The sequence below is a fragment of the Sinocyclocheilus anshuiensis genome, unplaced genomic scaffold, assembly GCF_001515605.1.
Source record: "Sinocyclocheilus anshuiensis isolate Anshui unplaced genomic scaffold, SAMN03320099.WGS_v1.1 scaffold454, whole genome shotgun sequence".
Taxonomy (NCBI): domain Eukaryota; kingdom Metazoa; phylum Chordata; class Actinopteri; order Cypriniformes; family Cyprinidae; genus Sinocyclocheilus; species Sinocyclocheilus anshuiensis.
This window is the reverse complement of record NW_015548217.1, coordinates 4,831,688-4,844,744: the sequence shown is the minus strand read 5'-3', so window position 1 is coordinate 4,844,744 and position 13,057 is coordinate 4,831,688. Positions and strand designations below refer to the sequence as shown.

Genomic DNA, 13,057 nt, shown 5'->3' with positions numbered 1-13,057 from the left:
CAGCGTAACAGCTTGTTAATTAATGTTCGTGCAATGATGAGATGGACAAAGTTAGCCAATGCATGCCATTTTACTCTCTCGTTCAGATAAAAGTTGTGAAAGTTACAGTGCACAAAAACCCCTGGGTGGACTGACCTGAATGAACTGAAATAAAAGCATTATATAAATGTTCTTTCTCCGTTTTCTGAATTACACAACACAGCGAGAGCACACGTCGCACGAGCACATTTCTCTGAACTACACTACCCATAATGCATTTCACTCAGAACTAACTGTTACAGCTGTAGATAGTGATCTTCAGCGTCTCCCGCAACTCTGTCATTGATATGACTGCGATAAGCGGATGCTTCTGATGCTGCGTGCAGCTGAAATCAACCACACATCACAATGAAAACATCGACCTTAGAAATAACGAACGTGAATTTTGTATTCAATTAGGCAGACCACGCAAATATACACAGCGATATGGATTACAAGATCATTCACTTATCTTAGATGTTGATTTCGCTGTTCTGAAGCAAGCTGCAATTGCTATGGCAAGCACTAGTCCAGCTGCCATTAGGTCAGATTGAGTTAGACCTATAGGACTGCGCCATCTAGAGTTTCACGCCAGAACTCTGTATATATTTTGAAGAATGTCCACACTTCTTTTTCCCATACAGTGAAAGTTTAAAGGGACAGTTCACTAAATTAAAATTCTATTGTCATTTACTCAAACTTATATTATACCAAATTGTATGATATCCTTTCTTCTGTGAAACACTACTTGTGAAATACAGCTGCTTTTGTCAATACAATGAGACATTGGAACCTACTGACTTTAATTATATGGACCAAAAATGTTGGAACAAAATGAATGATAGAATTTCCATTTCTGGGTGACCAATCATTTTAATGGGTTAGTTCACCCAAAAATGAAAATTCTGTCATTAATTACTCACCCTCATGTCGTTCCAATCCTGTAAGACCTCCGTTCATCTTCTGAACACAAATTAAGATATTTTTGATGAATTCTGAGAGCTCTCTGACCCTCTCATAGACAGCAATGTAATTACCACGATCAAGGTCCAGAAACATAGCAAGGAGATCGGTAAAATAATCCATGTGACATCAGGGGTTCAACCGTAATATTACGAAGCTACGAGAATACTTTTTGTGTGCAAAAGAAAACAAAATAACGGCTTTATTCAACAATTCATGTTCTCCACGTCACCCCAGCGCCATTTTGGAGAGTATCCACTGAATGCAAACAGCATATGTTGTTCTGGACGTTGATCGTGATCAACCCTTGCTGTCTATGGGAGAGCGGTCAGATTCCATCAAAAATATCTTAATTTGTGTTCCGAAGATGAACGGAGGACTTACGGGTTTGGAACGACATGAGGGTGAGTAATTAATGACAGAATTTTCATTTTTGGGTGAACTATACCTTTAAGGTAGCTATTATTATTAATTTAAAAAATACAGTATCTTGGCAAATATTATGAAAACATGCATAGATGAACTGTTGTATTAAGTTATAAAACTGTTTATTACTCATTACAAAATGTTACATAGCAACCTTGAGTGTTACTCCAAACGTTGTTGGAGTAAATACATTTCTTGAAGTTTAGTTTCTACTACTAATACATCAAAAAGAAAAAAAAAAGAACAAAATATATATAATTGATTACTCCTAAGCGTACTGTGTGTTGCTTTTCAAATTTTCTTGGTACTTTCCCAAAATCTTTTGTGCAAAGAAATCATGCTTTTTTAATTAAAAACTCTTTTCTGGCAAGTGTTACACTTCATTTAATACAGACGCAAATTTGACTGCTGCCAGCACTTACAGACCTAAAGTTCAAACAATATCTAAAAGTTTAACAGTTAGCTATCCTTAAACAGAAATGGTTGGAAAAACCTGTGTGGGCTTATCTAAGTGCTCCTAGAATGTGTTTTCCCCAAATGTAGTTTTAAATTTCAGTTGTATCTCCTGATAAAAAAGTCCTCTGAGTAAGCAAGCACAAGTGTACACCAGCAAATACAAAACTCACTTTCTGACACTTAAGTAGTCCTGCATTTTATCCTCTCACCATCCTAAATCGCTCTTTAGCCCCACAGTTCAGAGCAATCAGAAATTACAGTACCGAGTGAACATGATACAAAATGCATTCAGTTTGTGAAGGTTATGTACAAGCACCTCAGTCCTACATTTGACAAACACATTCCACATTGCTCTGGTGATCAGGAGCGAGTTTTGCTGGGTGTGAAAGGAGCTGAAAGGGAGCCAGCAGACAGTGATCAAAGAAGCTTGTGAAGCCTACCTCACATTGTATCACTGACATTTAAGATTCCTTCAAGGAAAGCTTAGTTTGTTTTATTTACATGTAACTGTGTAACACACCAAACTGCAATACTTGGGTCTCTTTTTTGCGTCTATATCAAATGTGATATCTCATTGCTTAACCCTTGTAGGATTGAAAAATAAACATATAAAACTACCACACTGTTACATTTAAAAAAAATAACAACAGCAACAAAAACATACAGTCAAGAGTAATGTGAAAAGGTCCAACATTTACCCAGGCAGCTCTTGCATTATCGTATCATAGTGTTTCAGACAAAAGAGCTCTCAGAATGGACCGAAGTAGCACTGTCGCATTGCACTGATTTGTCACTTGACTTTCCTTTGGGTGCCTCCGTGGACATCATGCCCATCTCCACTTGGGCACCTGTGCCAAGGCAGCATGTTTTCGAACAAGCCAACTGACACTTTCAAACAGTGTGGTGAGTACAAGCCATGATCAGCCCAGTTGGCCCCTGTTAAAAGAAATGTGCAAATCATAAACTTGAGTGGCAAGAAGGTAAATAACAGAAATAACTGCTCCCGTGTTAAAGCGTTTATAAAACACTGCTATTCACTGGGTACATAGTGTGACCATGCTTGATGGGATTTTCTGGGGAGCATCAAGTCTGAGTTAAGCATGGGCTGAGCGCGTCCAGCCAGGGAATATCAGACTGCGCCACCTAGGAAAGTTTAGTGCTGGGGTGCACTGAAGAGAGTTGAGGGGGACTGAAAGCTGGCTGGGGGTGAAGGGCCGACATGGGGTAGAAGCCAGGGTGCAGTATGTCCCCGTATGAGGTGCCCACTTGGTGCCTGTAAATGTGGGTGGGATTGGTGGCCAGGAACTGTCTTTGCATCATAAAGGAATGAATAGCGAAGGGGGGCATGAGTGGTGACAGAACAGCATGGTTCTTCAAGTACTGCAGTGGATGGGAGTAACTTGGGGTAACGTGGGAGCCCAAGCTATCACACATGTCCTGGACCTGAGATACAAATGTCCCTGGATACAGTCCTTGGAACAGGTGGGAGTGCAAGGGAATCTTGTGGCCTTCCGATGAGTAACTGCTAATGTATGCCGTGTGAGTAGGTTCTGCCGGCTTCATGGACTCACTGTCAGCTTCCGGTGTCCTAGGTTTCCCTGGACCATCTCTTTGTGTCGAGCAGTGCAAGGGTGTCACAGCCCGGATTTTCTTCTCTGACGGTGCGTTTTCCAAATCCTCAAGGGTCCTTTTTAGTGGCCGTGCAGTGCAGATGTTCTGCGGGCTGCTTTTGGAGTTCAGAATGGGCCGAGCCATCTCATCGATCTTGTAACCCAAGGTCTCTTCTCCCCTGCCATTGTGTGCTTTATCCAGAACCTTTGAGTGAGATTCGGTTACCTTTTTAGATTTGGACACGGTCATGGGAGGAACACGACAGGCCCTGGGATGGTAGTCTATGCTTGAGCTCTGACTGTTGCCTGCTTGAAAGAGAGAGGAGTTTTTAATGTCCTGTTGTATTGTGGGATGTGGGATGCCACAGAAAGAGGATGTGGAAAGAGGCAGTTTGAGTGGAGAGGATTTTGGGAGACTCAAATCAGTTGGTTGCTCCTCTGTTACCCTTTCTGCAGGAGGTCCCTTTTCTTTCTGACTTAGCCGGGCACTGTAATTCAAACCCACATTGTCGGGATGCTGGCTTAGGGGAAAGCCCTGGGCGGTCTCACAGTCCCGAGGGTAAACATCTCTGCTAAGGTACTTGCTTATCTGCTCCTTGCTCAGGTGGTGCTCGGTTTGTCGGCTTAGATTGTGAAGGTGAGGTGAGGAATAAAAGTCACTCAGGAAGCTGGGAGCCTGGCCAGGACGAGGCATCTCAGCAGATTTCTCCATGCTGGAATGGAGGTCAGCCCTTAAAAGGTATGGCTCTCTTATCAGGGTAGGCTGTGGCTGGGGTATTGGTTCTCCCTCATTACACCCCTCTTTCTGAGAGCCCTCTGTTGAGGACCTCCTGTCCTCACTACCTCTGGACTTGAAACTTTGAGCATGCTGGATAACTGATGGGCGTTTGATCACCATGTTGGTCTCTGCAGCGGAAGGAGCCTGGGAGCTCTGCTGTCCAGAAGATGACCCTTCTGCACCACTGCCGGTCAACCTACTGACTAATGGAGGTGGCGGTCCGTATGGGTAATTATTACGCAGTCCTGTTCCACTGACTTGGGACAGCATCTTCTTCTTAGCTAATGGGGACATGATGCCAGGATTACCCCTAGGGTAGAGGAGGGGATTAAAACTGAAGCATGCTTCTTCTTTTTTAGCGGGGTCAGCCCTTTCGGGTTGGATTTCTGGAGATGTGAGGGGTTCCTGCTTTAGAGTGGGCAGCACCATTCCCACCTGGTTTTGGCCCTCTTTTGGCCTAGACTGTTCAACATTTGCAAGGGCACCCGGAGGCACCTTGTATTCCAGCATCCCATGCTGCCATTGCTCCGGTGTGTGAGAGTTGGGGAGAGGATGACCTTGGTGCAGCGGCATGGTAGCAACAGGAAACACGTCACAATCCTCTGATTTGAGTGGTGCACAATCTTGTGGAAGTGAGGGTAACACATTCCCATTTGCATGCTCATATGTATTATGGAGCACAGGTTGATCTTCATCCTTGATGACTAGTTGTACACCTTCATCTTCAGAAAGAGGACTCTTTGCTTCTCTGTCCATCTGGGTTAGAGCCTGGTACTGCTGGCTATCCTGCTTCTCCAACAGCTTCTCCTGGAGCTGTTCTGTGTCCTCCATCCCCTATAGACATACAGAAACATACTTAATGGTAGAATTACACAAAGAAACTGGACAAGCATACATTGCTTCTCATGCTAATACAATTACACCCACACATTAGTTAAAGGGATAGTTCGACCAAAAATGAAAATTCTTTCATTAATTCCTCACCCTCATGTCATGCCAAACCCAAAAAACCTTCGTTTATCTTTGGAACACAAATTAAGATATTTTGGATGAAATAAGAGAGCTTTCTGACCCAGCAACGCAACTGAAACGTTCAAGGCCCAGAAAGGTAGTAAGGACGTTGTTAAAATAGTCCATGTGACATCAGTGGTTTAACCATAATTTTATGAAGCTATGAAAATACTTTTTGTGGGGAAAAGAAAAAAATTTATTCTCTTCTGTGTCAGTCTTTGATGTGCATTCACAAGAGTACCACGGTGCATACGTGTGCATTCCTCTGACTGAAAACAAGGTGCAGCACATTCGGGTTCTACGTCAGAACGCCGGCTCATGCGTCAGCATGCGTCGCCGGTACTCTTGTGAACGTGCGTTGACATCGGGCACAAAAAGTATTCTTGTAGCTTCATAACAATACAGCTGAACCACTGATGTCACATGGATTATTTATGTTCATGTGTTATGTTAAGTTTAACTATGTCCTTACTACCTTTCAAGGCCTTGAACGTTTCAGTTGCATTGCTGTCTATGCAGGGTCAGAAAGCTCTCAGATTTCATCAAAAATATCTAAATTTGTGTTCTGAAGATGAATGAAGGTCTTACGGGTTTGGAACAACATGAGGGTGAATAATTAATGACAGAATTTCCATTTTTGAGTGAACTATCCCTTTAAGTCACATGAGGTGCCCCTGGATAGGTAATACAATATTAAAAGATGTGGAATTCAAAGTTTTGAATTGGTATTTTATTTTTTAATTACTGAAACCGACAAAAATGAATCTTCACTTTTTCAGGTTACTGTATTTTAAAGATACTTTTGTATCCAAATAAGCTTTACAGATCTTTATTGCAAAGGGTTTGAACTCTATTTTATGCTTATTCAGTGAACCACAAGCAATTATTGCACATGCACCTGTGGAATAGTTTTTAAGTTTACAGGCAATTAAGGTCACAGAAGAGCAAATTCCTCCTCCAGATCCCTAGAACCCGCTTCAAGACCAGGGGATCTAGAGCCTTTGAAGTGGCTGGTCCCACCCTCTGGAACAACTTACCAGTTTACATTAGGATGGCTTTCACTTTATCTGACTTCAAGTCATATCTTAAAACCCATCTCTTCTCTTTGGCTTTTATTATGTAGCAAGCAGAATGTGGCTCTTGTATGGATTTAATTTGTGTACTGATTTTTTTTTCTCTTTATTGTATTTTACGGTTTGTTTTGTAGCACTTTGGTCGGCCATGTTCCATGCTTAAACGTGCTCTAGAAAAATAAAACTGAACTTGAAAAAACTGAACTTGAACAGTTACAATAACTTAGGACATTAAAGAGACCTTTCTAGTGATTCTGAAAAACACCAGAAGAAAGATGCCCCGGGTTCCTAATTCCCGTGCACCTGCATGAACATGCCATAGTCCTGCTGCAGGGAGGCATGAGGACTGTAAACGTTGTGAGGGCAATAAACCAGTGTCCACAATGTAAAATGCCTCAGACAGTGCTACAGGGAGACAGGAAGGACAGGTGATTGTCCTTGCAGTGGCAAATCACATGTAACCATATGTCCCCCCAGATGTGTTTGCGAACTTGCAAATGCTTTGGTGGAAGAGCAGGGAAACATCTCACAGCAAGACATGGTAAATCTGGTGCAGTCCCTGAGGATGAGATGCACTATAGTACTTAAAGCAGCTTGTGGCCACCAGTGTTGGGCAAGTTACTTCCAAAATGTAATACATTATATATTACTAGTTACTGTCTTTTGAAAGTAATTAGTTACATTACAATATTACTGTCTCTGAATTGTAATGCGTTACACTACTTTTGAGTTACTTTCACCAAAATATCCACAGAAGTATTATAAAATGCCAAAATGTAGTTTATTGCTGCTCATACTACATCCAGTGGAGTGTAATGTGGTAGGTCTATATAGCATAAAATTATAAAATCATATTTAGATACCGGTATAGGTCTACATTAATGTTATGTTGTAGCCTAGTTGAGGTTAAACACAGATAAGCACAAGCCGCATTATTACATTCATAAATAACACCGGTAAATAAAGCGAAATGTTATAATATACAAACAATAAACACAACACCTATCCTATAGGCTATTTTGAACGGTTTCAGAAGAAAACAAGAATGAAAAATTATCTATACGTTTGGTTGACTGTATTTTATTCTGATAATGAACAGGCTGCAACGTTTGCAATGCTGTATGTGTGTGCGTGAGGCGCCGGCGCGATCGAACAGCGGAAACAAACAACAAAAAAATACTCCGTCATTTTTGGTCATACAGATCATTTGAAACTGCAATGTGTTTACTTTTATTTCTGTCATCTCGGTTTCCTTTCCGTGGACTTTTGTAGAGCGCCGCGCGCCACACAAATAGCCTATGAACCAAACTCAGCATGTCTCAGTCTTTTCCTTTCGTTTTGTTAATCTGTTAATTAGGCTATTTAAGTCAAATATTTGGCATATTCATTCATTTTATAGACTATGATTTAATAAAAAATATTTTGAGTTAAACTTATTTTTGTTGCTTGTCTGCGCTCGTCCGCCGCCTTTTTTCTCTTCTCCGACCCCGCAGCTCTCTCCGATAACTTGTGCTATTTCTCCATGTTGAGAGTTTGGTGTCGCACATATTGCACCTGACTATGCATTCTTATCCTTTTGTCCGATGAACTGAAAATAACAGGAGTGTGTCCATCTCACAAATGTAGAATCCGTCTCTGCAGTCACCATCTAATTCCAGCAACAGAAACTATTTTATCCGCAGAATTTTTTCTCTGGTGCTGTTTTGTGGTGTTGGTAAATTCAGCACTTAATTTTGAGTTAAATTGTTGTTGTAACTTGCGTTACTGAGATTGTGAAGAGTAATAATATTACCTAAATTTTATTAGTAATGCGTTATATTACTGCGTTACAGCAAAAAGTAATATACTACTGTAATATTATTACTTTTGTAAGGCATTACTCCCAACACTGGTGGCCACACAAGATGCTCACAGCAACTTTTTGATGTTTCTTTTTTCTTTCTTTTTTTTTAATCAAGCTTAATGTCAATATAGCTCTAATGCTTAGCCTACACTTTTGCAGTCCAGAATGTGAATAGGTAAAAAGAGAAGGGTGAAAACTGAGATGACTGATAAAAAGGCATATTATTCTGTTTTTATCTCAAAGTAAGTTTCAAGGTCCTTGATTTCATGAATGCTTTAAGAGTAGTCTGCTTTTGGATTCAGTATTCACTTTCGAGCATGATATTGATATAACCAGTCAGACAGTATATATCTAACTGCTTTTAGACAGATGGGAGAGATTTTGAGATCAAATTTCTAAATGTATTTATTATGTGTTTGAATTGGACTTTAAGATTTGTATCTTGGACTGTAAAATTTCAGTATGCCATTCATGGGTTTATCTCCCCCAAAAGTGTAAACATTGAGTATCCCAGGCACCATCCAAACATTTTGAGCAGTCTGCTCAAATCCATCAGTCTCTTTCCAGCTCAGCCTAGTGAAATTTTGGGCCATGGCCATGTAACGATTCACTCAACTCACGATTCGATTCGACTCACGATTCGATTCGATTCACGATTTCGATTTCACGATTCGATTCACAATTTATTTATTTTTTTTTACAAAATGAGATTTAAGACAAATTATAAACAAAATGTGTTCTTTTATTATTGCTTGAACAAAATGCACGTTTCTTTGTTAAACTTGTGAAACTATACATAAAAAATATCTGCATGAAACAGAAACAGCAGAGCTGAATGAGACGCAGATTCACTCTCTGCCAGCAGGTGGCGCTTAAAGCGTTTCATTGGTTTCCGCTGTAAACAAAGCAGGGTTGCACTTAACTTTTTCCCCGCCAGCATTTTTGAAAAAAGTTGCCAGCCAGCGATTTTGAAGAAAAAAATACCATCTAAACTTTTCTAAAGACAGTAAGTTCCCGTCAGACATACATTCATATAAACTCCTACACCTAATTGAATCGCGGTTTGTTTAGCATCTCAACCGATCTGAATCGTCACATATTTTAATTGATTTTCAACCGGCTCGCGGTTAATCGTTACATCCCTAATGGCTACTGTAGCAGGCTGTGCCAGAGGGTGTTTAGCCATTGTGGGACAATGGCTGATGTGTTACATCTGAAAATAAATTCAGATTCGGTTACAGAAATGCAAGCCAAAATTCAAAGACTTGGCAAAATGTGCAGAAACAGACAACCGGGTAAAACTAGGGTAAACATTGGCAGTGCTTTAACAAGGAATTTAATGGAATCTTTGGGTTTCAATTGAGACACCAAAATTGAGAGGTTTCGTCTCCACAGGTAAGCTAAACTCAATAAAGCCACAGATAATTGCATACAAAGAAATGTCAGTCTCCTCAATGCTGGGAACGTTGTGACTAGGTGGTGCTTAAGTTGGTTCTAGATGTTCTGAATTGATTTTAAGAGTTTGAGAAAGCTTTATAAGTGCGGCAGAAACCCTACACACAAACTTGCTGAAGAATGCTGTGAGAACAGCATCTACATGCTAATGGCCAACATCAAAGTATTTTTCAAGAGGCGCGCAGGTCGTGTGCATCAACAGATGACCTTGCGCATACGCACACCAGGAGCTGAGCTGCAGGCTTAAAGCTGATACCTCAATGCTTTCCCAATGCAAATATCTCTTCTCTTTAACACAAATGAGATATAAGATGAGGTTGTGTAAGCTTTGCATCATTTCAGAGCTGAACAAATCAATGCCAAAATCCTCTAAATGCAGTCTGCTTAAATGAGAGTAGAGAACAGAGTCAGCATGATTGCATAAAAGAGACAGCCGACACCTGCTGCCATCCTCGCGATCCAGAGCATGATGCAAGTTTTGCACTTTGGACAAACTTCACATGTCTCTAATGAGCAGATGCTTTCCGGAACTTCAGAGTGGTGACAGCGGTGCAGAGGAGAGGCATGTACCGCCCATCCATTCATTATCAGTGTTGGAGGAAGAGATGCACAGATGTTTGACATCAGCTGGTGTCAAACAAAAGGCTGGCTCATCTCTTTTCCTCACTCAACCCAGATGAATGTGCAACTACACGTGAATAATCACATGTTCATACATCACATTACGCAGCGTGGAGACAAATAGCTTGTCCCAACTTGTTTTTGTAGGCTTGAAAGTAGCATGATTGCCTTCATCTACTATCTGACAACTTTTGACACTATTTTATGGTAATTTATACTGTGGTCCCTAAATGTGTATGCTAATGGTACTTTTGTACCAAGCTGATAGTAAAACATTCTATGAAGAGCAGCTGAACACATGAATAGTCAAATGCTCTTCTTGTCCTTAATGCTTGGCAAGGTATTAATGTAAACACAGTTGGCTGTTTCAAATGAAAGTAAACATGACAAAAAAAAATTTAAAATCAGATGTGTGTTCAATACAGGATCTATGCGTTAGGTCTTGCAGTGTAAATTAAGCCTAATAGACCTGTCGCTGTGTATTATGTCAAACTCTGACAGCGTAATGTCGGTATTAATTTCTTATAATACCGTGTGATCATTGAAGACGTTGCCAATAATACCATTACCATTATCATCTCATCTTGAACAGTTACTTGAATAAGCTAAAGCAATGCTTATTGTTAAATATTTTTGTCATCATGATCATTTTTCTACAATACTTAATTTAAGGCTATACATCGTCAGTGTTATATTATTGGTTTACTACTATTTATTTTTTAAATATTTTAAATTAATTTGATTTTTCTATGTTCTATTTAAAAAAATTGTAAAGATGTATTTTTTTTGCCATTTTTTGCCTTTATTGTGACAGGACAGATCAGAATGGACAGGAAGCGAAGTGGGAGAGAGTGGGATCGGGAAAGGTCCTCGAGTCGGGATTCAAACACGGGACACCCGTAGCGCAATGACGCTTTATGTCGGCGCGCTACCTACAAGGCTATTGGCGCCGACTTTTCATTTGAACTTTAGTTAAAGTTTTAGTGATGTTTTTTATTTTTATTCGTTGCTTTTTATTTTTAAATCTCTATACAGTTTTTACAATTTTTTTTTCAGTTTTAGTTTTAGTTATTTTTAGTACATCAATTTAAACTAAATTAAATGTTGCTTTGGCAACTAGTTGAAATAAAATAAGTTGAAGTTTTTTAATGTTAAATTTTTTATTTGTTAATGTTTATTTGAAGTAAAAACTATAGTTTTACTACAACCCTCTACATTGCGAGTAAATCACTCGCATATGTGACTAAATCTTCACTCTGGGCGACTAAATGATGTCTAATATTAGCCAATGGCTAATAAATTCTCAGATTTTACTCGCCAGTGTGTGAGTTGGAGGCTGAGTATATGATTAGCACAAATATATTTTCACTTACAGAACACTCTGATTGAGCGCTTCAGAGTTTCACTCTCCGTTAAGCGATCTGCGCTATTTTTCAGTTCATTTTAATGGATGCGCAGCGCACCTGTGTTTGTGTATTTGGCGTAACGTAAACTCTAGTGTGAAGGCACACGACTCGCCGTCACTTTCTCTCACACGCGCAAAGAGCGAGAGCGAGCGAGAGTCTTACATAACATGCAGAATTGATGTGCTACATGTAAACGATATACTTTGTTGTATTTTCCTGTAAAAATAACGGAGTTCCTTCGGAATTCTTCAGCTTTTAAGAACTGCCGGGTTTTCCTGTAGTAGGCGGAACTAATGCGCAAACGACAATCTCATTGGCTGGTGCGCCATTATTATCGTCCCTGTTTTGATTTCAGCGAATCAGTTCGAGCAAACGCACACAACCTGATTAATATTCATGAATCCAGTAGCTCATTAATCCTTAGTGCGTTTTTATACTGTTCTCATTAGTAGAATTTGTATAATAATAATAATAATAATAATAATAATATTAATAATAATAATAATAATAATAATAATAATAATAATAATAATAATAATAATAATAATAATAATAATAATAATAATAATAATAATAATAATAATAACTGACTGATATTAAGAGTGTACTTTCAGATATTTAAAAAGCTGTACCATTTTACAAACATTATATATGTTTGTAAAATGGCATAACTTTTTATATATATATATATATATATATATTAGTATTTCAGTCTGGCGAGTAAACAAAAAAATGTACTAGCCAATGGCGATTCAATTGCCAAGGTGTCCGTAGAGGGTTGTACTATAATAATAATAACTATAATACGCCTGTATCTCTTTTGTTTAATTTATGATTAATTATATTATATATAATTTCATATAAATAAATTTGAATGCTGCTCTAAAATTGAATATGTTCTACAGCATAAATTTTAGCTGGGGCAGCGAAATTTGTGCCGAGTTGTGAGGTTTTCGGTAAGCTCAAATGAGAATGAGCCTCTTTCCAAGCTGCCATTTGAGAAGACACCTCTGAAAGCATGGTGTGAATGGAGACCTTTGACCTGCGGGGTCACTCTCTCTATCGCCCTTTGGACACTTGAACAAGTTAACAGGAATGTCTTGGGGCCTCAAGCAGCCAGTGACTAGCAGGCAAAATTAGCCAGCTGTAACGCGGCATGACCGCCCGTTGGCTCAGCGCGCGTCATTCAATAGCGTTGATTGTATTTGGTGCCTGAGGAAGGGCTGATTTAACAGCGCTTACAATGCTCTGATTCTTAGCAGAGCAGCACGCCTATATTTGTACATGCCCTGATTACACTCCACTGACATGCCGGCCCCCGAGACAACTCCCAGCATCTCTCTCTCCAAATTTCCTCTCGGAGTTTTATAACTCTACTTTAAGTGTTTTTTTTTTCT

The 13,057-nt window shown here is 39.6% G+C and overlaps 1 protein-coding gene across 1 annotated transcript in view; it reads right to left on the bottom strand.

Moving 5' to 3' along the window:
• Nucleotides 1–1,727: 1,727 nt before the first annotated feature.
• LOC107654064 (AT-rich interactive domain-containing protein 5B-like) overlaps nt 1,728–13,057 on the bottom strand; it is a 129,264-nt gene continuing 117,934 nt past the window's right edge. Inside the window, exon 10 of the mRNA XM_016440991.1 lies at nt 1,728–5,085. Coding sequence (XP_016296477.1) covers nt 3,007–5,085 — 2,079 coding nt within the window. The 3' untranslated portion in view covers nt 1,728–3,006. The remainder of the gene's footprint in view (nt 5,086–13,057) is intronic.